Source organism: Rhineura floridana, chromosome 14, assembly GCF_030035675.1.
Source record: "Rhineura floridana isolate rRhiFlo1 chromosome 14, rRhiFlo1.hap2, whole genome shotgun sequence".
NCBI lineage: Eukaryota > Metazoa > Chordata > Lepidosauria > Squamata > Rhineuridae > Rhineura > Rhineura floridana.
In genome coordinates, this window is record NC_084493.1 from 36,715,147 (window position 1) to 36,741,599 (window position 26,453).

At 44.0% G+C, this 26,453-nt stretch overlaps 1 protein-coding gene across 8 annotated transcripts in view; it reads left to right on the top strand.

The window, feature by feature from the left end:
- Positions 1-26,453, top strand: part of TLN2 (talin 2) — a 232,395-nt gene that overhangs the window by 194,250 nt on the left and 11,692 nt on the right. For all 8 annotated transcript variants that reach the window (XM_061595996.1, XM_061595999.1, XM_061595994.1 and 5 more), the window contains 8 exons: positions 386-552; positions 6,503-6,686; positions 9,090-9,215; positions 10,640-10,756; positions 11,591-11,776; positions 13,763-13,870; positions 20,940-21,045; positions 22,952-23,076. In XM_061595996.1, coding sequence (XP_061451980.1) covers positions 386-552; positions 6,503-6,686; positions 9,090-9,215; positions 10,640-10,756; positions 11,591-11,776; positions 13,763-13,870; positions 20,940-21,045; positions 22,952-23,076 — 1,119 coding nt within the window. The remainder of the gene's footprint in view (positions 1-385; positions 553-6,502; positions 6,687-9,089; positions 9,216-10,639; positions 10,757-11,590; positions 11,777-13,762; positions 13,871-20,939; positions 21,046-22,951; positions 23,077-26,453) is intronic.

Below are 26,453 nucleotides of genomic sequence, written 5' to 3' on the forward strand. Positions count from 1 at the left end.
GTTCAATGTAACACACTGTAATATTACCATATATGGAGTTCCTACTGTAAGCTTCCTGTAAGTTGTTTACTGAGGGGTATAAATATTGGGGGAACGAGACAGTCTGGGTCGACCGCACTCACTCTGAATTGCTGGTGTGAGTGCTTCCTTTTCAATAAACTATTTTTTTAAGTTTCTATCCTGAACTGCTGTTAGCGTCTTGTTTGGCCAGAGCGAGAAATGAACATTATTTTCTCACAACACCCCTTTTGCCATTCCTTAAACATTTGAAAAAGACTACCAAGGTAGCCCTGCAAAGACATTTCCATGCCAAAGTGCCTTTCCCTTTTGTGACTGCTGAATGTGGCACCTCTTTACAGCTACCTTTGCTTGTCCCTCTCGACAGGTATCCTTAGTGCTGTTGGCTCTCCAGGCAGGCAACAAAGGCACGCAGGCATGCATAACCGCTGCTAGCGCCGTCTCAGGCATCATTGCTGACCTAGACACCACCATCATGTTCGCCACAGCCGGGACACTGAATGCCGAGAACAATGAATCCTTTGCAGACCACAGGTCAGTGTGGCCACAGAATTTGAAAGCGGGCCAGTTCAGAGGCAAAACTGAGCCACACCCCAGAGGTGCTTGGGAGGTGCTTAGGAGAGGGCTGAAGGTGGTCCAACATGAAATTAAAAATTGAATTCAAGGGGGATCCCAGCTGGAATAGAAAAACACCATTAATGAAAAGCACCATGAATGAATTTGAGTGGTAGAAGAACTCAAAGCTCACTCCTTAGAGCTTAGCCTCTCGGCTCTCAACCTCCACTCTGTCTCTCTCCATGTTTGAGCTCTCCATTCAGCTGCTCCCTCCGCAGCAAAGCTCAGCTCCCCGGGTACAGCAGCCTGTCACAAATCTATATATGGAAGTACACACATGCTGTATTCCAAGTCGGACTCTTAGGTTACCATTGTGCTTTTATAGATCGGGGGCTAGCCTGTGGCCCTCCAGATGTTGTTGGATGCCAGTTCCCACCCACCCCAACCGGCATGGCCAATGGTCAGGGGCGATGGGAGTTGTAGCCTGGCAACATCTGGAGGGCCATAGGTTAGCCACCCTTGCTACATATACATTCATGGCAGATGACTCTTAACAGTGTATTAGCCATGATAGCTGTGTACCCATATTCAGAGGTAGTCTACCTCTGAATTACCAGCTGCTGAAGGTAGAGCTGTTTTGTTTATTTTTTATCTTATCACATCTCTATCCCACTTTCTTCCATCATAGAACTCAAGGCTGTGTTCCTGTGGGGGTTCCAGGGCAACAAACAGAAACGCACAAAACACTTTAAAACCTCATAAAAAGACCTTAAAATACATTAAAACAAAACAACGTTAAAAACATTTTTTTAAAAGCTTTAAAAACATCTTTTTTTAAAAAAGGGTTAAAAACAATTATTAAAGAAAACATATTAACAGCAATTCTAATACAGACGCAGACTGCCCCAGTATTGACCAGACCCCAGACTTGCTTAGCTTCAGCAAGGTGGTTGGTCTCATGTGGGCACTCTCTGTGGTGGCACCTGTTCTCTGGAATGCTCTCCATCTGTAGCGTGTTTTAGACACTTACTGGAAACTTACCTTTTTGGCTGACTGTTGACCCCTGGGTCCTACTGCCTAGCATTTTGATATTATTTGATTGCCCACCATCACCACTTTTCAATGGTTTTATTTGCTGGTTATTTGTTATCTGTATATGTGTCTTGTTTTGTTGTATGGTTTAGAGGCTTTGACTCTGTTATTTAGAATCTTTGTCTCACTCTAGACAAGCCAAAAGCTGCAGACAAAGGTTTGTTTTGGTTTAATGCCCGTTGTTTGTCTGGGGCGGGACAAACCATGAGCCTGGGTTTGGATGACAACCTATGGCTTAGCTCACAGCAGGACCGGAGAAGGAGCAAAGAGGCCACAATGGACATTTATGTGTGATCTGAGCCTTTGTCCTTGGTGGGCTTGCTTGGAGGTATTTGGCTGGTGGCTGTAGGACCCAAGTGCTGGGCTGGATGGATGTTCTGAGAATGAAATGGGAAGGGAAAGGACATAGCCTTGATCTCCTTGGAGTAAAGTGGGGGGGGACACCATCCTCCCCTTGTGTGTATACACATCAAATATTTAATATGAAATAAATTCTACACAGACCAACACAGCTTGGGCCGTTTGTACTCTTGTTGGGTTTGAATTGGCCAGTCCTATAAAATGTATAGAGGGCTGGTCTGTCTGTGGCTGTTAGCTGTGGTGGCTAAGTGGAACTTCCAAGTGCAGAGGTTGTATAACTGTGAATACCCAATGTGGAGGCAAACAACAAGGGGTGATCATTTCCCTTATGCTCAATATGTATTGAAAAACTAATGGGTGGGGGCTGTGGCTTGTGCTAGAGCAAGATGCCTATATAGTGTCGCGCTCTCTACCTCTAATGGACCAAATTCAAATTAAACAATCAAGTTTTCTAGCAAATAACGTCTTTTCTAAATAGATTTGCACTGGGCATGCAGTCTAGCATTGGAAAATGAAGAAAAAACAGAAATCTTCCCTTCCAGCTCTGACCTTCGATCACTAGAATCTGACCTCTGTAGTGACAAACATCTGAACTCTGTGTTGATTGAACATCAGGAAAAACTTCCAAACTGTTAGAGTAGTACAACAATGGAACCAATTACCTAGGGAAGTGGTGGGCTTTCCAACATTGGAGGCATTCAAGAGGCAGCTGGACAGCCATTTGTCGGGTATGCTTTAAGTTGGATTCCTGCATTGAGCAGGGGGTTGGACCTGATGGCCTTATGGGCCCCTTCCAACTCTACCTTTCTTTGATTCTGTTCTATTCTATGAGAATACTAGCATGGCACATGGGGGCACTCGTAACAGTAAGATAAGGGACATGACTGCACAGTTAATTAAAATGGAAAAAGCTTTTGTGGATGATTTGTCAACCGCCCTGACCCCAATTAATACCTTAAACGACATCTCTCAAATGAGCATTGTAGCACAGATAGCAAGTGCTACTTTTGACATGAACACAGCAAGAATTACAGGAGATCTCGTGGGACAGCGAGCAAGAGGCTGAAGCGCAGTCAAGCAGAAGCAATGAAACCATGCCATGCAACAAGAAGAGAAGACCCATGGGCTCGCCAGATGAGAGATGTGACGGAAAGGTTGCCATCGCTCATAAAGCCCACTGACAGGTATCCCTTTCTGCCCCTCCATGTGGGAATGAATGATACTGCCAAGCAGAGCTACGAAGAAATCACATCAGACTTTGAAGCTCTGCGAAGGAAACTGGAGGACTTTGGTGCCCAGATAGTTTTCTTGTCCATCCTTCCAGTACTTAGAAGAGGAGTAGAAAAGGAAAGAAAAATACTCCGTATGAATGAATGGCTACGAAGGTGGTGCAGACGTGAGAGATTTGGATTCTGGGATCATAGACTATTCTCCTGGAAGATGGACTGCTGGCAAGTGATGGGTTGCATCTCACAAGGACTGGGAAGAATGTGTTTGGCCACAACATGGAGAAGTTCATCAGGAGGGCTTTAAACTGAATCCTACCAAGGAGGGAGATGTAAACCTGCACAGAAATACAGGAGGATGAGTTTGGTAGCCCCATTGTGAGCATCTGGATTAAAATATATGGGGCAAGGAATAAAATGAGCATGGCATTTGGAGTCTACTACCGACCACCCAATCAAGGAGATGACAAGATGAAACTTTTGAAAAACAAACTGCCAATGTTTCAAGGAGGCATGAGTGGTAGTAATGCGGGACTTCAATTGCTCCAATATCTGTTGGAAGACAAATTCTGCCAAAGATAGTACCTCCAAGAAATTCCCGACTTAAGTTGCTGATAACTTTCTCTACAGAAAGTGGAGGAAGCAACTAGAGGATCAGCTGTCCTTGATTCTAACCAACAGAGATGACTTGGTAGATGAAGGTGCAATTACAGGAACTCTTGGGGAAAGTGACCACGCTCTACTTGAATACTTGTTTTAAGGAAGCGATAGCGGAGAGAAGCCTTATGCGTATTCTGGATTTCAGGAAAGCCAATTTGAATAAACTCAGAACAATGCTAAGTAAGTTTCCGTGGCAAGTTGTCCTAATGAGAAAAGGAGTCCAAGATGGGTGAGAGTTTCTAAAAGAGGAAATTCTAAACGCACAATAGCAAACAATTCTGTCAAGGAAAAAAGGGGGAAGATAGCAGAAGAAGTCAATGCAGCTTCACAAAAAGCTTATAGATGACCTGAAAACAAAAAAGGACACATGCAGGAAGTAGAAAGAAGGCCAGGCCACAAAGGAAGAGTATAGACAGGTAGCAGGGAACTGCAGGGATGGTGTCAGGAAGGCTAACACTGGGAATGAGCTGAGGGGTTAGCAAGAGATGCCAAAAGCAACATAAAAGCTTTCTTCAGGTACGCCCATAGTAAAAGACACAGAAAAGAAATGGTGGTACAGCTACTCCTTGATTATGGCAAAATGATAACAGATTACAAAGAAAAGGCAGAAGTGCTCAATTCCTACTTTGGCTCAGCCTTCTCCCAAAAGAGGTTCTATGACCCTCCTGGCAAACGTGAAGTTGAAGGGGCAGGATTGCAGCTTGAGATTGATAGGCACATGGTCAAGGAATACCCAATTACTTTGAACGAGTACAGATCCCCAGGGCCTGATGAACTGCATCCCAGAGTACTGAAGGAACTGGCTGAAGAACTCTCGGAACCACCGTCTATTATCTTTGCGAAATCGTAAAGGATGGGTGAAGTGCCAGATGACTGGAGGAGGGCTATTGTTGTCTCTCTCTTCAAAAAAGGCAAAAAGGAGGAACCAGTCAGCCTGACATCAATCCCTTGGACAATTCTGGAGCAAATTATAAAGTGGTCAATCTGTAAGCACCTTGAAAACAATGCAGTGATTTATCAAGAACAAATCTTGCCAGACTAATCTTATCTCATTTTTTGATCCCTGGTAGACTGTGGGAATGCAGTGGACATAATATATCTCGACTTCAGCAAAGCTTTTGACAAAGTGTCCCATGATATTCTGATTAGCAAGCTAGCTAAATGTGAGCTGGATGGAACAACTATCAGGTGGATCCAGTGTTGGCTACAGAATTGTACTCGGAGAGTGCTTATAAATGGTTCCTTCTCAAACTGTGTGTGTGTTTGTGATCAGCGGGGTACTGGAGAGTTCGGTCCTGGGCCCAGTACTCTTCAACATTTTTATTAACGAGTCGGATGAGGAGGTGCAGGAAATGCTTATCACATATGCAGATGATACAAAATAGGGAGGGATAACTAATACCTTGGAAGACAGAAACAAAATTCAAAGGGATCTTGAGAGGTTGGAACATTGGGCTGAAAACAACAGAATGAAATTTAACATGGATACGTGCAAAGTTCTACACCTGGGAAAAACTAACCAAATGCACAGTTACAAGATGGGTGATACTTGGCTCAGCAATACTACATGGGAGAAGGATCTTGGAATTGTTTTGATCACAAGCTGAATACGAGCCAACAGTGTGATGTGGCTGCAAAAAAGGCAAATGCTATTTTAGACTGCATTAACAGAAATAAAGTTCCAAATCACATGAAGTATTGGTTCCCCTCTATTCGGCACTGGTTAGGCTTCATCTTGAGTATTGCATCCAGTTCTGGACATGACACTTTAAGAAGGGTGCAGACAAACTTGAACAGATTCAGAGGAGGGCAGAGAGGATGATCAGGGGACTGGAAACAAAGCCCTCTGAGGAGAGATGTAAAGAACTGAGCATGTTTAGCTTTGAGAAGAGAAGACTGAGGGGAGATATAGTAGCACTCATAGCACTCTTCAAGTACTTGAAAGGTTGCCACACAGAGCAGGGCCAGGATATCTTTTCAGTTGTCCCAGAGTGTAGGACACAGAATAATGGCCTCAAGCTGCAGGAAGCCAGAATTCAAATGAATATCAGGAAAAATGTTCTAATTGTTAGAGTGGTACAAAAATGTAACCAATGACCTAGGGAGTTTGTGGGCTCCCCAACACTGGAGGCATTCAAGAGGCAGCTGGACAGCCGCCTGTCGGGGATGCTTTAGTTTGGATATCTGCATTGAGCAGGGGGCTGGACTCAATAGCCTTATAGGCCCCTTCCAACACTGTGATTCTATGAATCCCCACCCATTATGCCCACTTTATATGGGTTGTTTCCAATCCCCACCCCACTGTGGTTTGCCAAACCTTCCCTCCTGACTGAAGCTTTTCCCACATTCCATGCAGTTAAATGGTCCGTTTCCAAAGGAGGGTCATTAGCAACTTCTGTATGATGCTCAGACAACCTACAAGTGAATTCATCTACCCAAAGTTAACTTTGCACCCTTACTTGGGGGTTTATCTTAAAATCTGCTGCAGACCCTCTCCTCTCCCTTCCCTCATAACAGTGCTGCTCAGCACCAATTGAAAACTCTTTTTCTGTCGTCCCCCCCCCCCCCCAATCCCCCTTACCTTTTTCCAGGGAAAATATTCTGAAGACGGCAAAAGCTTTGGTTGAAGACACCAAGTTGCTGGTCTCTGGGGCTGCTTCAAGCCAGGAGAAGCTGGCTCAAGCAGCCCAGTCATCGGCGAACACCATCACTCAGCTGGCCGAGGTTGTGAAGCTGGGGGCCGCTAGTCTGGGATCAGATGACCCAGAGACACAGGTAACAGCATCCGGCGTGGACAGGGGTGCCAAGCCTTAAGAAATCACTGAAGAATAGAACTGGAGGCTTTTTTAGCCCGAGGACCACATTCCCTCTTAAGCAGCCATCCAAGGGCCATACACCAGTAGTGGGCAGGGCAAAAATGGGTGGAGCAACTCGTGTTGCTCTTTCCTTTGTACAGGAGACAGCAGTCCAGCCGTATAAATGTCAGAGGTCACACACGCACACACTTCCGCCCTAAATCCAAGAGGCATTGTTGCCATTAAGAGACACCTTCCAGTCTAGCGAAAATACGTGAGGGAAGTGTCGATCAGGGCGGGTAAGAGACATTGCCGGGGGAGGATACTGAGGCCTTGAGGGCATTGAGCCAACATCTCGAGGCACCTCACCAGTGGCGGCTGGTGGTTTCGTGTCAGTGGGGCAGTGGAATCAGCTCAGTTTTGAGTCTGGACTTTGCCCCATTGACATGGACCCACCACTGCGCCTCACCCCCCCCCCCCCCAATATGACCATTTCACCAGGAAGCTGCTCAGTGGATATTCAAAGCAAATGAAATGGTCTCATTTCAATTTTTGCACAACGGGAAGGAACAAGCTTCCGATATGAACATGTATGGCGTTCATAACGTAGAAGCGGAGGAAGCCGCTTTACACTTTGCAAGCCTTTGGCTGATCCGGTTCACTGTTGTTCACACTGGCTGGCATCTGGCTTCAGAAAGGGAGTCTTTCCCAGCCCTGCAGGACTAAATCTGGGGCCTTCTGCATGTAGAGCAGGTGATCTGCCACTGAGGGATGGTGCAATGAGAGTGGGTATTATTTTTGCAGTTTCAGTGGGCGGAACTGTACATTATGTGGGTCACGTGGCTGCCCACCACAAATGTCCATCCACCCTTTTTGTGATGTCATCACACCAAAGGTTTCCACAAGAATGTAGAGTGGGAGCAAGAAAATGAAATAACATGGTGCCATGATGTTGGCTTCTGAGGGATCCCCATATTATATAGCTTCTCTCTCTCTCTCTCTCTCTCTCTCACACACACACACACCTTCTAGTCTAGGGATGAGGGGATCTGTGGCCCTCCAGATGTTGCAGTACTCCAACTCCCATCAGTCCTGGCCAGCATAGCCAATGTTTGTGGATGATGGGAACTGTAGTCCAACAACAACATCTGGAGGTCCATCCCCCCAATTTAGGGCTCACTTTGTTAATCTGCGTTGTCTTCATAGTCCTCCAGCCCCACCACCACCACCACTTTCTTGGGCCACAGACACAACATAGCCGCGTGGTCATCAGGAGGCCATTTATTCCATGTGAGATTTATAGCTGGAGTAGACCCGCCTGTTCTGTGCTGCTTTGCATTTCAAACTAATAATCCAAGGAACTACTTCTTGGGTGGGGGTAGGGGTTTGGATTTGCCTTCTGGAGTAAAGAGTAACCTTTTGGCAGTGCCAAGTTGCACAATGGGACTTCAGCAGCCCTGTTTCTTAAGTGCACCCTTCAATATAGGGAAATTCCGTTTTCAGTGACTCCTCTGTGCAGGCTAGGCCCCCCAAAGGGATTAGCAAACTGTTGAGCACACAAGCGCAAGAATAATCACAAACCCAATTGCGGGGGGGATATTTTTGTATTCAAGTAAGCACCAGGCAAAACTTGGGGGGAGGATCTTAGCCTGGTTATCAGTCACCTCTGCAAGATCAGCCCTTACCAATGTTTTTTGGGGTTTTTTGGCATCTTATTTGTGTTTGGCAGAGTTGAGTTTCTGTGGCAATAGCCGTGGTCAAATGGTTAGCCAACACAGCATCCAAAGAGGGAGCTGGTAGCAGGCATAGGGCTCCCTGATACTGTAAATCCAAAGCGTCCCATTTTAAGGCCAGAATACACCAGCAGGAAGGTTTGCAAGGACCAGATGGGAATCTTGACTGCTGATTCAGGCTCTACACACAGTTGCTGGCAACTTAAGTGGTTGATGAACCAGAGTTCTACACAAGTCTCTTACACAGTGCTCTTAACATAGACTTGCATTTTGTGAGTGGAAGCCTTTCCTATTAACACAAAGACACCGCTGGATGTAACTCACTGTGTTTTGTTATGTTCCACAATTCTGACATATGCAGATGGTCATCTGAAACTCATACCCATAACTAATGCTGTGGTGTCCGCCATTTAAAACATTTGTTCTGTGGGAAAGCAACATTTTAAGGAGGCTGAAACAGTTAATCATTAAGGCCCCACCAATTCAGACAGAAGTCAAGGCTTAATTGTGTGAATACAACAGGCGTTTCCTCTACCATATTAGTTTGTGAACTTATAGGAGACGTACACCCTGCTTACGTTTCATCCTCTCTTTCAAAATTTGGGAAGTGTTAAAGTATCTCTTAGCATTTCTTTTTGCCATCCTTCCAGGTTGTGCTAATCAATGCTATTAAGGATGTTGCAAAGGCCTTGTCAGATCTCATTGGGGCCACCAAAGGAGCTGCAAGCAAGCCAGCGGACGACCCATCCATGTACCAGCTCAAAGGAGCCGCAAAGGTAGGAAATGTGTAAACTTTCCATTTGCAAGTTCTATACCTCGGCAAGCTCAGGAAGAGACCCAGCTCCTTTTAAATTTGCCTGAACTTGGCTTTTCAAAAAATCTTTTCCCAAGATTGTAGGGGTTTGTGAAAGATTGCCAGCAGCTGTTGATTGTGCTTCTTGCAAGTCTTCAAAATCAGTAGCTGCATTATATTTGTTTGTTTACATTTTTATAAAAATTTAGCAACTGCCCTTCATCCAAAAATAGATTTCAGGGGGGTATGCAAAGAAATGTAAAATTACAAAAACATTATAACGCAAACTAAGAATACAATAAAATTATGAAGAACAGAACCTTTCAACAAGCTAAAAATGTAAAAATGGACTGCCTTCAAGTCAATTCCGACTTATGGCGATCCTACGAATAGGGTCTTCTTGGTAAGCGGTATTCAAAGGGAGTTTACCATTGCCTCCCTCTGAGGCTGAGAGGCAGTGACTGGCCCAAGGTCACCCCGGGAGCTTCATGGCTGTGTGGGGATTCGAACCCTGGTCTCCCAGGTCATAGTCCAGCCACTATGCCACACTGGCTCTCTAAAAATATAATATACATCAAATTCCTGCAAATGTTACTGTATCATCTGTTTGTCCCAGGCTATAGTCTGAAGGCACATAAGGCCAGCTCCCCACTGAAGCTAAGCAGGGTCAAGTCTGGTCAGTGCCTGGATGGGAGACCACCTGGGAACCACATGTAAGCCGCCTTGGGTTTCTACCACAAAAAGAACAGCGGGGTAGAAATGTAATAAATAAATAAATAATTTTGCAGTTTGTCACAGCACATGTACATATCTCAGACACACACATACTGACATACATAAAGATCTTCTATACTTGCCCCATAAACAGGGCTGGTCCATGACATTTTGCTGCCTGTGGCAAACAACAGCTAGCACACACACATGCCTGCACACACAGACTAGAAAATTTGACTGGACTGACAGTTGAACCTTACTGACTTTAATACTGACAATGGGAGCAACTTAATTCTCAACCTGAAGGCAGAAGGCTAGTGTGGGTGACTCAGGGGAATGGAAGTGGGGCTGCTGCCACCTGAAGTTGTTAAGGCTCTACATTTGGGAGTTGGAGTACTCCAAGCAGATATCCACACCACCCCCAATGCCTAGAAAATTCTTGCACCGTAAATCCGTCTTTCCTGCCCATCTGTGCAGCTTTAAATGTAACCCATCAAATAAAGGACCTCCTCATATCTGGTGCACTGTTAATAATGGTGTCTAATCTTCTCAAAACAGGAGAGGTGACTGACCGAAGTCCACTTGTCTCCATATCTGAGTTTGCATTGCCATGTAGGATTATCTTAACTGCTGCTCGGGCATTCTGCAATGAGAGTTGGCAGTTCAGCAGTTTCCCTTTCCTTGACTTTTCAGGTAATGGTAACCAATGTCACATCACTTCTGAAGACTGTGAAAGCTGTGGAAGATGAAGCTACGCGAGGAACAAGAGCACTGGAGGCTACGATTGAGTATATCAAACAGGAACTCACGGTAAAGGCATTGCACAAGGATGCTTGCCAGGTCTCCTGAAGTCGCAAGCAAACTCTGAGCCACAATCCAGTGCATTTTTTAAAGGGGGGATTACAGCATCTGTTTTTCCAGGTCTACTGTTCTGTCCTCCTTGGACTCACTTCAATTTTTGTAAAATTTGTCATGTAATGCTATGTATGTCTATGTTATATTGAAAAAAATCAGTATATTTATATACCACCCCCTTTGCCAGATTTTGTTCCAGGGCAGTTTACAAAATTAACATACCAATAAACGATAAAAATAATACATGAGATCCCCATCTTGATTGTTTATATGCTATCATGTTGGGATGTAGGATTGAGTCAGCTGTGCTGCTGAAAGGATGAAGAGTAGGCCCTCTAAAGATGGATTGATGGGAGACCCCCCCCCTCTTCTTTGAACCAGATTTAAGCAGAGTGATAGACTGATAAAGGGGAAGTGACTAATTCCTGTCCATTCATGGTTCTGCCAATATAGTGTGCCATAGCACATATTGGATCCAGACCTTGCTGAAACTCGTGAGCCTCTCTCCTCTTCCCCCTCCCCCCCCCCAAAATCAGGAAAAATCAGGCTATGGGGCGGTATATAAATGTAATAAATAAATAAATAAACATGAACCTCTTTGCAGAGAGCTGGGATCAGGGAGGGGGAGGATCTAGCTGTTTCTCACTTAAATGTCCTGTTTCCTGTCATTTTCGAGGCTGTTTCCAATTGCTGTTTCTGTTTCTGAGCTTAACCCTTCCAAACTAAATGTCAAAGCAGAGCACGTCATTCTTCACTTATCACAGTTTTTGGTGTGTTTTGTGCATCCAGGTTTTTCAGTCAAAGGATGTTCCCGAAAAGACCTCATCACCCGAAGAATCAATCCGGATGACAAAAGGCATCACCATGGCGACAGCCAAAGCTGTAGCGGCTGGGAACTCAGGCCAACAGGAGGATGTGATTGCAACAGCCAACCTGAGCCGCAAAGCCGTGGCAGACATGCTGACAGCTTGCAAGGTACAAATGTGTTGCCAAGCCCGGCGGAAACTTCAGCCTTCTCCTTGAAATCCCCCTAATTCCTGGTACCGGTATGTTTGGTTGGGTTGATTTTTCTGGAAAATATCTGAATTATGGGACTTGCAAAATAGACTGGCATTTAAATATTCTTGGTAATGAAAATAAGTTTTTGCTGACCCATTTTTGTTGTTTTGTGCCTGCCTTTAAGACTGAAAGTTGAAATAAGGTCAGTCTGTAAAGAACACTGGTAATTTTTAAAAACCTAGCACAGCCTTTTAATTTAGAAGATTTTAAATATTCAGCCAGAGAATAACACTAACGCTACCTTACTGACGCTAGAAGGATTACAACAAGATAATGTGTATAAAGTCCTTTGCATACTGCAAAGTGCTATATAAATACTTAGTAGTATTCTTAAATTATTTTCGTTGATGCTCTCTCTCTGTGCCTGCTTTAAGATCTCGGAGAATGTTCCTGCACGTTGCTTTCAACGGTGGGGTTCTCTTTTTTGACAGTACAATCCTATAAATGTCTAGTCCAAAAAGTAATCCCGATTGAGTTCAGTGGGATTTACTCCCAGGTAAGTGTGTATACCAGCCATCCTCAGTCTGTCCGATAACCATGATTGTTGGGGCTACTGGGCATTGTAGTCCTAATTACCTGGAGGACACCAGGTGTGGAAGGCTGATGTATGGAATAGAAGCCTAATATACCCTGTATACCCATTAAACTCAGTGGGGTTTACTTATTTATTTTTATTTATTTATTAATTACACGTTTATACCGCCCCATAGCCGAAGTCTGAGTAGACATGCACCAGAGTGTGCTTTAAGGCCCTCTTAGGAGCTGGTCCTAGGATAGCCTGCCTGGGGGATGAATAGTTGTAATGACCACGTTTTCTCTCCTTGTTTGCCGCCCTGGCTCTCTGGTGGCATGTGCCCATGGCCAGTGGCCCATTCTGATTTATGATTCAATGACAAAAAAGTAAAGAAAGGATAAATGGGGAAGGTGGAAGGCGAGTTTCATGATGCTGTATTTCTTGAAGTGGTATCAGGTAGTGGGAGCTGCTGGGCTGTCAGTGGCTAAGAGGCAGGGCTAAGGATCTGCCTTCAACTCACTGGGTAGCCTCAAGAACAGCTTGGTTGCCTGGGCAGACCAAAGGGGGGCCATCTAGTCTAGCATTCAGTTCTCACAGTGGCCCAGCAGATGCCTATTATGGGAAGGCTGGCCATCATGGTTTGGAGCAAAACAAGCCACCATTCCTGTTTTGGACATAATGCTAGCCAGGGATTGGAGCTTGTTTCTCCCCAGCACTCGTGCAAGGCACAGCCAGCTTGTGCAGCCTAAGACATGGCATATGGCTTACCGTGAGGTCCAAACACAGCCAGCATCTTCCGCTTTCTTCAAAATGAGGGGAAAACATCTAAATACGGATATTTTGGTAATATGCAAATGAATTTATATTAAATGAGCCGATTGCATTTTAGCTCTTGATTTGGGATTAAATCAGCTAAAGCCCTTTAATCCTTATTTAAATTTGCTTTTTAAGAGTGTCTGCTTTGAGGCAAATGTGTTGCCATGGAAATTTCCTGCCGGGTCGCTTGTTGGGGGTATGGGGTGAGCCTTTGGTGAACTGATCCACAGAGACGAGCCTCACGGCTGCTTCTCCAATATAGAGAAAGGCGTATAGCTCAGTCTTGGAACATGAAAAAGGGCCCAGGCCCAGCTAGGGTTAGGAAGGTCTCCTGCCTGTAACTTTGGATTGCTGCTGCCACTCAGTTTAGCAGGTAATACTCGGTTCAATGGATCAGTGTTCTGACTATAACCAGAGCTGTCCATTTTCAAGTGCTGCTGGAGTGGTACGTTGTTGGATATTGCTTTTTTAAAAACGGCATTGCCTTGTTGAATGAAGAGTTTTAACATGGGGACATGGGTTTCCCGGCCTCTCTGTCTTGCCTAAATGCTGGTGTTCCTTTGCGTCCTTAGCAAGCTTCGTACCACCACGATGTAAGTGAAGATATTCAGGCAAGAGCACTGCGCTATGGAACAGAATGCACCCTGGGATATCTAGAGCTCCTGGAACATGTTCTTATGGTAAGGGGCGAGGGGAACCCTTCAAAGACACAGAGGATGTTGAGGCCAATTCATGGCATGGGTTACAGTTAGCCGTGTGGTTGTGAGAAGCAGAAGGCAGCAGACCAATGTCTCTTGGCCAGAGGGTATCATGCTGGAAGCATTGTGGTTCTTGTCCTCTTTGTATGTTGGGGAGCAGAGGGGTAGAGCACCCACTTGGCCTGCAGAAGGTCCCAGGTTCATTCTTCTTCATCTCCGTTTTAAAAGGGTCAGTTAACAGGTGTCAGAAAGGTCCTCCTCTACCTGAGAACCTCGAGAGCCACTGCAGTCAGACTGGACAATAATGTGTTAGACTTATTTTTGATATATTTTATTTATTTTAACTTTAAAACATTTATTCACCACCTTTTTGAACAAAACTTGCTCAAGGTGAACTTTAAAATCCACATTTAAACACTTATAAAAGCTACAAAAGCTTTCAAAAGAAAACATGGAATCATAGAATAATAGAGTTGGAAGGGGCCTGTGAGGCCATGATTGTCCAACCCCATGCTCAATGCAGGGATCCAAGTTAAAGCATACCCAACAGGTGGATGTCCAGCTGCCTTCTGAGTGCCTTCAGTGCTGGAGAGCCCACCACCTCCCTAGGTCATTGGTTCCATTGTCGTACCCCTGTAACAGTTAGGATGTTTTTCCTGATGTTCAGTCAAAATCTGGGTTCCTGCAACTTGAGCCCACTCTGGGATCATCGAGAAAAGATCCTGGCCCTCCTCTGTGTGGCAACCTTTCAAGTACTTGAAGAGGGCTATTATATCTCCCCTCAGTCTTCTCTTCTCAAGGCTAAACATGCCCAGTTCTTTCAGTCTCTCCTCATATGGCTTAGTTTCCAGTCCCCTGATCATCCTTGTTGCCCTCCTTTGAACCTGTTCCAGTTTGTCTGCATCCTTCTTGAAGTGTGGAGACCAGAACTGGATGCAGTACTCAAGATGAGCCCTAACCAGTGCTGAATAGAGGGGAACTAATACTTCACACTATTTGGAAATTATGCTTCTGTTAATGCAGCCTAATATAGCATTTGCCTTTCTTGCAGCCACGTCGCACTGTTGGCTCATATTCAGCTTGTGACCAACGACAATTCCAAGATCCTTCTCACATGTAGTATTGCTGAGCCAAGTATCACACATCTTATAACCGTATTTGTTTTCTTTTTCCTAGGTGTAGAACTTTGCACATATCCCTGTTAAATTTCATTCTGTTGTTTTCAGCCTAATGCTCCAGCCTATCAAGATCCCTTTGAATTTTTTTCTGTCTTCCAGAGTATTAGCTGTCCTCCCAATTTTGTATCGTCTGGAAATTTGATAAGGATTTCCTGCACCTCCTCATCCAAGTCATTAATGAAAATGTTGAGGAGCACTGGGTCCAGGACTGAACCCTTCTATCAATCTTGTTACCTCCCCCCAGTTTGAGAAGGAACCATTGATAAGCACTCTTTGAGTACAATTCTGTAGCCAACTCTGGATCCACCTGCTAGTTGTTCCATCCAGCCCCAATTTAGCTAGCTTGCTAATCAGAATATCATGGGACACTTTGTCGAAAGCTTTGCTGAAATCAAGATATATTATGTCCACAGCATTCCCACGGTCTACCAGGGAGATTACTAGATCAAAACATGAGATAGATTAGTCTGCCAGGATTTGTTCTTGATAAATCCATGTTGGCATTGTTTTCAAGGCCCTTACACATTGACTGCTTTATAATCTGCTCCAGCATTTTCCAAGGGATTGATGTGAGGCTGACTGGTCTATAGTTCCCAGGTTCCTCCCTTTTCCCTTCTTGAAGATAGGGATATTAGCCGTCCTCCAGTTATCCAGCACTTCACTCCAGGACTTTGCAATCCGTCTCAAGCACATATCCTGCCCTGTCAACTTGTACTTCATGTTTGCCAGGAAGGTCATAGACCCTCTTTTGGGAGAAGACTTCTGCCTTTTCTTTGTCATCTGTTATTATCCTTGTTGAGTAGCTTAACCATCATATTCAATTTATCTCTTCAAATTCAATCATGGGAGTCATCTCACCCAGTTTCAGTTATACCTATCTAGTCATATTTACCCTCCTGTATTAAGAGTTCAAGTTCATCCTATTTGTTTACCATACTCTGGACATTAGTATACAAACATCGAAAACCATGTGATTTATGGTCTGGCTTCCTTCCTACATTTTTATGAAGACTGGCTCATCTGATAATGGTGTCACGCATCCAACTATCTTTCCTCCATCAAGACTTGAACGGCCAGATTTTGAACCAGCTGAAATGTTTGGGCTGTCTGTAAAGGCAGCCTTATGTGACAAAGTCCAACCTCTCCAGATATAGCTGCAGTTGGCGATGCCAAAACTGGTAAACACAATACTGGCCACCACCATTGGTCTGACCCAGAATAAGTCAGCTTCTGATGTTTCTGTAGTGCATTGATGCTCAAAGATATTTTGGATGTGTGAGGAAGAAACTTTAAACAGTAGCCCCATATACCAACTAGTATGGGTACAATCCAACCAAGAGAAATTCTGCATAAGCCCTATTGATATGAACACAGTTGTGCAATAGCACAGAGTGTATGCTCTGTGGGTTAGTTGTACCTGACTCTGACACTGCCACCCTCAACAGCACCCAAAATCTACCACCTGACGCTATCACCTTGGCTTGCTATGACTTGCTTACTGATCAGTAGAGTCACCTCTGCCATTCCCCCTCCCCAAATATTGCAGTCTTCAGTTGACGTTCCAACTCTTAGTAATCAGGCTATGTGAAACAAAAGCTCTTGCTGGCTATCTAAGCAATTTGTGGGTTCAATCACGCCAATGAATTGCCTCCCAGAAGCCACATCTAGGCTGTTTAGCCATCTGAATAGAAATGTCTGCATTACCTGTAGATCAAAAGGCAAACACAAGTGAGCATGTATATTGTAAAACTGCTTGTTAAATTGGATTAATGAGCATGTGTTATAATGCAGATAAAGCAAAAACAAAAGGTACATTTGCATTAACAAGGTAAATGGCATGAGAAGAATTAAACCTTTCACATTTTGTGGGAACTTGCTCAGCAGGAAATCATTTATATTCTAGAGTCCGAGTGCTCAAAAAAGGATTCGCCAGTTCTTTTTTAAGCCAGCCTTAAAAAAATTCCTTTCTTCCTCAGTGTTGGCGGCCAGACCAAAACCTGACTTGGATCTTAAGAATATTATTACATTTTATGAGATTGTTGTTGCCTGATTCACATATGACTCTCAGCTGTTATTTGTTTAGCCAAAATGTGGTTGGTTTGAATATCCCAAACCAGTCCAGTGGACTAACCATAGTTTGTTTTCTGACAAGTCACAATTTGCAGCCATGCTCTGTTGATGGTTTACAAACCATGCCTTGTTTTAACAATAATTTGGCATTATGACCAAATCCAGCAGTCTTATTTAACCATGGTTTGTTTTGCCAGCCCATCCTAGACACTCATCTTAAGCTCCAAACTAGCAATAAGTTCCCTTGCCTGCTTACAGGGTAAGGGCTGGGCAGGTCCTTGCACAGAACAGGTAAAAAGGGGGGGCACCCCAGGATGACAAGAAAGCTTGAGTGAAAATATATATGTAAATTCACAAATTTTGATTCCAATTTCAAGGATAAAAATGGTCTGCAAAAAAGCCCAACGCGTTTCGGCTAATGTTGTGTAGCCTTCATCAGGGGCTGTAAGAAACAAATATATACAGGAGTGACTTTACATTTTTTGCAAACTATCATCATACAGTTTTGTTTTAGAAAACAATGGGGTGGGAGTACGTATTATTCCTTACTCACATGGCTGTCTATATTTTTTCTTAAATCAAAGCTGTAATGGATCAGATTCTTTCCACAGGATTGTTGAGATCAGCAGCACATTCATCAGGGCAAATCTGGTGAGTGTATCTGTTGTAAGTGGTGGGGTAAAATGTAGTCGGTCGCAAAGTACTTTCAGCTGGGATAAAATGCATGATGTAATTGCAGTCTAGGGATCTTGTGTAAAGTGCGCATCTTTACAATAAGGGAAGAAAATCCAGGTCATTCAGTCCATTGGGGGAAAGGGTATTCAATTTGACGATCCATGCTATTTCTCTTCTCATGAGTGTATTGGAATTAGCTCCACGTGTTCTTTCTAAATACCAAAATACAAAATCCTTGTGGGTATGGTCATGGTCTAAAAAATGGTTTACTAGAGGCAGCGTTCTCCTTTTGCATTTGATGTTACTTAAGCGTTCTCCAATTCTGATTTTAAGGGGCCTGCTGGTTTGGCCAATGTATATTTTAGGACAACTACACTGTATAATATAGACTACATTGCACGTTGTAAAATGTGTGAGGAAGTGTTGTTGTTGATCATAAGGGTTGATAAATTGAATCTTTTTAGAAGTGTGTTTGCAATATACGCAGCGTCCGCATGGATTGTGTCCAATGGGTCCTCGTGAACTTAAACATGACCTGGGTAAATTAGTATTGTCTCTAAAGGTACTCCGTACTAGTACATCCTGGATGTTTTTGCTGCTTTTAAAGGAGATCATAGGTTTGTCGGAACACCCAGGAATATGTTGTATTAGGTGCCAATATTTATGGATGCTACTTTGCAACCTATTGGTGGTGATGTTGAGCATTAGGTTGCTGTGTATCCGTCCTGGAGTCGTTCGTTGTCTCGGAAGTAAGAGATCTGGGCATTTCTGATGTAAAGCCTTTCTGTAATTACTTTCCACAATCTGCTGTAGATAGCCTCTCTCTATTAGTTGTTTCCTTAGGAGTCCTGAGTGATGTACGAAGTCTTTGTGTGTAGTACAATTTCATTTTACTCAGAGAAATTGGCTATAAGGGAGGTTTTGTCTAATCGACCTCGGGTGTGAGCTATCATACTTCAAATATGTGTTCCTGTTGGTAGGCTTCTTATATAATGTTGTATGTAACTGATTCCCACATTTCTTGATCCGTAGATCTAAAAAATGAATGTCAGTGCTACTGTATTGAGAGTCAAATTGGATGTGGCTGTTCCTATTATTGACCCATGTGAAAAAAGCCTGGAGACTCTGCGTATCGCCATTCCATATTAAAAAGACGTCATCTATGTAACAAAACCTCTCAGGTGGTCCGCAAAGGAACTGTGTGGAGAAGTTATTTCTTTTTCAAAATGTCCCATGTATAAATTCGCTACTTCTGGAGCCAAGGGGCACTCCATGGCTACACCCTTGATTTGCCAGTAAAAGACGTTGTCAAGATTAAAATATTTTTTTTCCATTGCTAACTCTGCCAGGGAGCATAAAAAGTGGGTGGGGGGATGTTTAGAGATTCTTTGATCTAATGTAATTCTGATGATATCAATAGCTTGTTCTTGCGGAATATTTGTATAGAGAGAGCGCACGTCCATGATGACTAATATATCACGAGATCCTGTGTTCATGTATTTTATTGATGAAATCTGTAAAATCTCAAACATACGAGGGAATGATAGGTATAAAGTGCTTTAAGAAAAAGTCTACAAATTGAGACAAAGGCTCTAAAAGGGAATTGCATCCTGATACGATTGGTCTTCCCGGAGGAGGTGAAATGCCTTTATGGATTTTTGGTAATGTATAGAAAACTGGAGTCCTGGGTGTGGAGTTTCTTTCTTGTTCTGTGATATATCCTAGGCACAGGCCCTCCTCAAGAGTAGTGATTGACTGTGCTGTGCTCGCTGTGGGATCTCGTGTGCATGGAGTATAAGCGGAAGTGTCCGCCAGTTGTCTCAGAATTTCTGTTTTGTAATCCGTGGTATTTTGGATAACAATTGCCCTCCCGTTATCTGCTGGTTTTATGGGTATGCTACTGTCCCTGGATAATTTTTTTAAGGCACAACGTTCTTCCCTACTTAGGTTATGCCATGAGTTAGATGTGGATGTTTCTAGTTCTTTAAGATCTGTAAGGAGAAGTCTCTCAAAAGTAGCTATAGACAGGTCTGTTGGTCCTGGTGGCATAAACTTGGATCGTATTTTAAAAGGGATGCTTGGATCCGTAGATGTAGAGCCTCTAAAAAAATGACGTAATTTTATATTTCTTTTAAAACTGAAAAGGTCCAGGCGAACTTGCACCGGATCATGTATGGGAGTGGGAACAAAGGAGAGTCCTTTTTCTAAAATGCGCGTTTCTAGAACATTTAGATGTCTATTTGACAAATTGACAATCAACGTTTCTTGCGAAGACGATACGTGCTGCTGATTCTCAACAATCCTGTGGAAAGAATCTGATCCATTACAGCTTTGATTTAAGAAAAAATATAGACAGTCATGTGAGTAAGGAATAATACGTACTCCCACCCCATTGTTTTTTAAAACAAAACTGTATGATGATAGTTTGCAAAAAATGTAAAGTCACCCTTGTATATATTTGTATACAAATATGAATTACAAATATGAATTACAGCCCCTGATGAAGACTATACAACATTAGCCAAAACGCGTTGGGCTTTTTTGCAGACCATTTTTATCCTTGAAATTGGAATCAAAATTTGTGAATTTACATACATATTTTCACTCAAGCTTTCTTGTCATCCTGGGGTGCCCCCCTTGTTTACCTATTTGCCTTATTGGATAACATCCACCTTTTCCTCTTTCTCCTTGCACAGAACACCAGGACTCTCAGGTTGGTGCTCACTTACTCTCAGCAGCCTTGCTTACCATTTGATCAAGAGGGGGCTGGAGAACCTTCTCTACAAGAAGAAGTTAAAGTATTTGAAGCTTTTTCTTTTAAAGGAAAAAGTAACTCAGTGGGAACGTCTTTCATGCAAATTACATTTGAAATGAACAGGAACTTCTCTGGGATGGATTGCCCTCACTCTGAATTGGCTTTTGAGGGGGTGATGTTAATATCATCATGTTGCCTAAGTGAACCCTAATTGGCTGGGCTCAAGTATCCAGGAAGGAGAAGCTGCTCATTAAAAGAAAAAGCAACGGTGCCAAAGCAGCTGCTGTTGGAGCAGCCAATCCAGACAATTGAACAGCTTTCAACACTGGTACAAAATTAAAACATTTGTCTCCCCTCTCATTTGTGCCTCTAGATTCTCCAGAAGCCCACTCCCGAGCTGAAGCAACAGTTGGCTGCCTTGTCAAAGAGGGTGGCTAGTGCTGTCACAGAGCTCATACAGTCAACCGAAGCAATGAAAGGTGAGCTTGACTCTGTTATAACATGCAGGTTTAGCAAAGAGACACAGACATTTGCTTTCCACCCTGCTCATTTCACTGGGGGCAATACCAAGTATGGCTGCAAGGTTTAATCTGTTAGATTCATCGGTGTTGATAGACTGCTCTGATTAATTGGGCTGTGGTGAGCAGCATTTTGGAAGGCCACACAGGAGGGTACATGGCACTTGCCATGACATCCAGGTACATTGTCTAAAACCAAAAAAATTGTGTGTTTGCTTCCAAATGGTTCTTTCTAATTAAGCAAGTTCGCATATGATTAATCAGCTCAAATCTACACATTTAATGAACTAAGATTTATTTAATCAGGTGGCAGGTGACTAATCCTACTTGCTGGAGGGTGTTTGAATGGAGCATAGGGGTCCCTTTGTCCAGCCCTGCCCGGTGCCACTGACAGTGGGTGTGCCCTACCATTGTGAAGTGCCCCGGTTCACCCGCCATCCCTGCTAGGAGAAGCCAACAGAAACTCTCAAAGAGAGTGTTGGGGGGGGGGGGCTGCTGCTGTTGTCATGTGACCTTTTCACTGTGCCAGCCTGGAGCTGGCACAGCAAAGATTATTTTTTTCTAGCTACCACCATCACCACCACCTTCAGCCCTGGCTGGCACAAGCAGCAGAGCTCTGGCTACAGCAATGGCTACGCTGCTCCATCACCCTCCACCACTGCTGGCCAGGGGTTTGGATTGCAGCTGTACTGTTCATACAGCACTTTTCAGTAACCAAAACCTTTCATGTACACTGTCGCAGTAATCCGTCAAGACGATTGTCCAAGTAGGTCAGTAGCAGTAGTATTTCCACGCTGCAAAGAGAAGGAGGGAGGCTGAGGGCAGAGGGACTTGCCTAAAGTCTACCTAGTCTGTTTGTAGCTTGAGAGAACCTTTGAAAGGGAGACGTCCTGGCTTGTGCTCTTAGCCACTAGACTGCACGGGACATCTTCTAACATCCACCATCCCACCTCGGTTCACTGTGTACTTTCCCTTAAAAGGAAATCTTGAAGATGGTGCTGTTTCAATAGCATGGCAGGATTGCACAGTGTGGCTGTTGCCTGCAGGACCTGAAGTTCTTGCTTCCGTGGTTTTTTGTTTTAAATATAAAATGCTTCCAGGCCTTTTGGAGCAAATGTTAGCAGAGAACAATTTCCAATTGTCCCGTGAATCCTGACACTCTTTACTCAGTTTCTCCTGTTCAAACCCCATCTAAAAATAAAGTAGAATTTAAAAAATCAGATTTGGGGGAGGGGGGAGTAAGAAAAACTCCCATTCTTGGGCAGTTAAGTTGGAATTTGTTGCGTACAGCTTCTTCTGTTTGAAAAATGTGTGCTTTTCTTGCCCACAGTTGTAGATCACTTGCGAGCCTGGGCAACTGTTTTATTGTCTGCGCCCTCGTTCTGGCTCTGGGTGTTTAGATGGATTAGCTATGGTCTTAGGGGGAGGGGCATAGCTCAGTTGCATGCAAAAGGTCCCAGGCTGAATACATGGCATACCTAGATAAGGCCAGGAAAGGCTCCTATCTGGAACCTTGGAGAGCTGCCGCCAATCAGGAGAGAGATAATACTGAGCTAAATGGACTCACCATCAGTCAGCATCCTATATCGACTGGGCCCATCAGAGTATGGTGTGGTCTCACATATGGATAACCTCAGGAATGGGTTTTACAAGACCTAGATGCTTTGTGGTAGGACCAGTTGCATCTTGCTTTGAATGGCTTAGCCAATTGGCTTAAGCTTGTTTTCTTTATTCTGTTAGTGGTTATGAGGTGAGCAGTCTTTTCTTTCTCCCCTTTTACTCCTGGTATGGTGTATGGTGGCAGGAGGTGCAGTCTGCTCAAACCCAGCTGGTGTGATGGTTCTTCTCTTTTTCACACTCACTGCAGGCACTGAATGGGTAGATCCAGAGGACCCCACAGTTATTGCTGAGACAGAGTTGCTGGGAGCAGCCGCTTCCATTGAAGCTGCTGCGAAGAAGTTGGAGCAGCTGAAACCAAGAGCCAAGCCCAAGGTGAGCAAGGCAGAGTCAGGTTTGAACAGAGAAGCCCTGATCCTGGTGGAGGCCACACTCAGACTCCTCCGCTGCTAAAGTGGAACGCTGAGCAAGGCTTCCTCCGAACATCTTAAGTGCCGGGGAGACTTGTCATCTTTGGCATCACAGCGCACCGTCCCCAAAACTTCAACAAAGTTGGTCCTTCCTGCAGTCCAGATAACTCCTGGAAATATATTTGGGAAATGAGTCTCCTGAGAAGGAAATATTATCTGTGGAGTGTTCTCTGCAAAATAAGCAGCCAAACATGTATCCTCCAAACCTCTTCTCATTTTAAGCCTTTGCTGATAATTATGTCGGGGTGGGAGGGGAGAAATTTGGCAAAACCCAAAAGACCAATGTGGAGTGGCTGACATGGGTCTGGTGTATAGAATGAAGTGTGTCCTTTCCCTGTCCTAGACAGATCTGATTAAATTATTTGAAAATAGCTGAAGAAATGTGCACTGGTTAGATGTGCATGATTTTCCTGTGAAACAGAGTAACCTTGGCACAGGATATATTGTGTTTTCTTTTGTCCATAATGCCTGTTGCCCATGAATTTGTAATTTGTAATTCAAATTTGTACTTCAAATTCAAATTTGTAATTCACAAGAGGTTACCTCCTCTGAACTGACTGTTGAATGTCAAAGCATTCAGAGGGGAAGAAAGGCAGAGGGAGTTGTCACATTGCTTGTTCGTGCTACAGTACACTTCTTCATTTATCAAAATACTTCCCAATATAAAATTCTAAAAGCATTAATTATATTTAGTAAATGCAATCAGTTTGTCTCTATTTTGCATCTTACAAGAGAGAAATAAATGGCTTTCCACGATTTCTGCTTTGAAGCAGCTAGAGGGCAGTGATGCTCTGCTCCTTTGATGGGGGCCTCACCCACCCTCTTCAGGCCACCTTTCTGCAAGCCCTGAGGTTCTCATCTAGCACAGCCTGTTGGCTTCAGCATTTCGAAGAGGACTGTGAGGAGGAAGGGCGGGGGAAGATTTGTTGAGATACAGGCTGTAGTGGCTTTCGGCTGTTGAGTGTACAGCACTTAAAATCCATATTTCAAGTTGAGTCCAAACCTGGATGCCTTTTTATCTGCAGGACTCTGTGTGATATGTTTGATATATTAGGTTGTTATTTAGTCCAACTATATATCAAACATTCCTACAGTGTCCCGCTCTGTCTCCGGGGAATTTTTTATATATATGTAACGTAGCAGGAGGCAATACGGAATTCACAAAGAGGCTTGTTAGATGGTTAAAAGAACTTCTGCAGATTCTGCTGCTTCTTTCAATCTGATTAAAAGGATACATAGAGTGGAGAAAGCAAAACTCCCTCTTGTAAGCATCTTGGGAAGATGATGGAGCTGGGATTCCCTGCCATCTGATGTCGTGCTGGCTTCAGCTGACTTTGTCAAACAAGCAAGCAAGCAAACTGAATCAGAAAAACTTTGGCGGAAGGGATAGGTCCACTGATTACTTATTAGCTATGATTGTCACATGGAACCTCCTTATACAGAGGCCGTATACTTTTGAATACCAAGTGCTGGGGAGAAATAAGAAGGGAAATGCATCACTTTCTTACCTTGCTTGGAAGAATCTGGAGGCATCTGGCAGACTACTGTCAGGCACCCGATACTTTGGTCTCGTCCAGCCAAATAGTCCTATGCTGTTGCGCTGTGCCTATCGCACAACAGGCTTGCAGATAATGGAACGACTTAATACTGCGGAACTCGGCTCTCACTCTCTCTTTGCTGATCAGCCGATATCATAATGCCGTTGTATAAATCTATGGTGCGGCCGCATTTGGAATACTGTGTACAGTTCTGGTCGCCTCATCTCAGAAAGGATATTATAGAGTTGGAAAAGGTTCAGAAGAGGGCAACCAGAATGATCAAGGGGATGGAGCGACTCCCTTACGAGGAAAGGTTGCAGCATTTGGGGCTTTTTAGTTTAGAGAAAAGGCGGGTCAGAGGAGACATGATAGAAGTGTATAAAATTATGCATGGCATTGAGAAAGTGGATAGAGAAAAGTTCTTCTCCCTCTCTCATAATACTAGAACTCGTGGACATTCAAAGAAGCTGAATGTTGGAAGATTCAGGACAGACAAAAGGAAGTACTTCTTTACTCAGCGCATAGTTAAACTATGGAATTTGCTCCCACAAGATGCAGTAATGGCCACCAGCTTGGATGGCTTTAAAAGAAGATTAGACAAATTCATGGAGGACAGGGCTATCAATGGCTACTAGCCATGATGGCTGTGCTATGACACCCTAGTCAGAGGCAGCATGCTTCTGAAAACTAGTTACTGGAAGCCTCAGGAGGGGAGAGTGTTCTTGCAGTCGGGTCCTGCTTGCGGGCTTCCCCCAGGCACCTGGTAGGCCACTGTGAGAACAGGATGCTGGACTAGATGGGCCACTGGCCTGATCCAGCAGGCTCTTCTTATGTTCTTATGTTCTTATCCTGTATTTCAGGGAAGGCCTATATTTGGGAAAGGGCTGTAGCTCAGTGGCAGAGTATCTTCCGTGCACGCAGAAGGCCCCAGGTTCAGTCCCCAACGGCAGCATCTCCAGGTAGGGCTGGGAGAGACTCCTGCCTGAAACCCTGGAGAGCTGCTGCCGGTCAGTGTAGACAGTACTGAGCTAGATAGACCAATGGTTTGATTCAGTATAAGGCAGCTATTTAAATACGAGCTTCCATGCACCGCAAACAGACTCGGTTTGTCTCTTGACTGTTCAAAAACACTGAGAGTCTCTGCCACCTTCATTTTGAAAGTTAAGCCTGAGAGTTTCAGAGAGACGTTTAGAAAAAAGATAGTACAAATGTTAAAAAGATCCACTCCCCACTAATAAGGGGGAAAAAGAGGGGCAGAGGGGCAGAAACAACCTATTTTCGTGAGGTCAAAGTCTATGTAATAAACACCAAATTAGTTTCCCCATATTTATAGATAATGATTTAGGCTTAGAGCTAAAAACAAAAATGGACTAGTTCATTTCAAATCACGTCCTTGCGCCTGTAGCTCTTGGCCAGAGGCCAAGTGGTCATTCTTCTCTCTCTCTCTGGCCACATCCACACCAGACATTTATTCCACATTAAACAGTCCAGGCTTCCCCCAAAGAATCCTGGGAAGTGTAGTTTGTGAAGAGTGCTGAGTGTTATTAGGAGACTCCAATTCCCCTAACAGAGCTCCCGTGGCCGAGTGGTTTAACAGCCCCTCTTTCCAGAGAATTCTGGGGACTGGACCTCTGTAATGGGAATAACTTTCTCCTAACAGCTCTCAGCTGCCTTCACAAACTACACTTCCCAGGATTCTTTAGGGGAAGCCAGGACTGTTTAATTTAGAATAGATGTCTGCTGT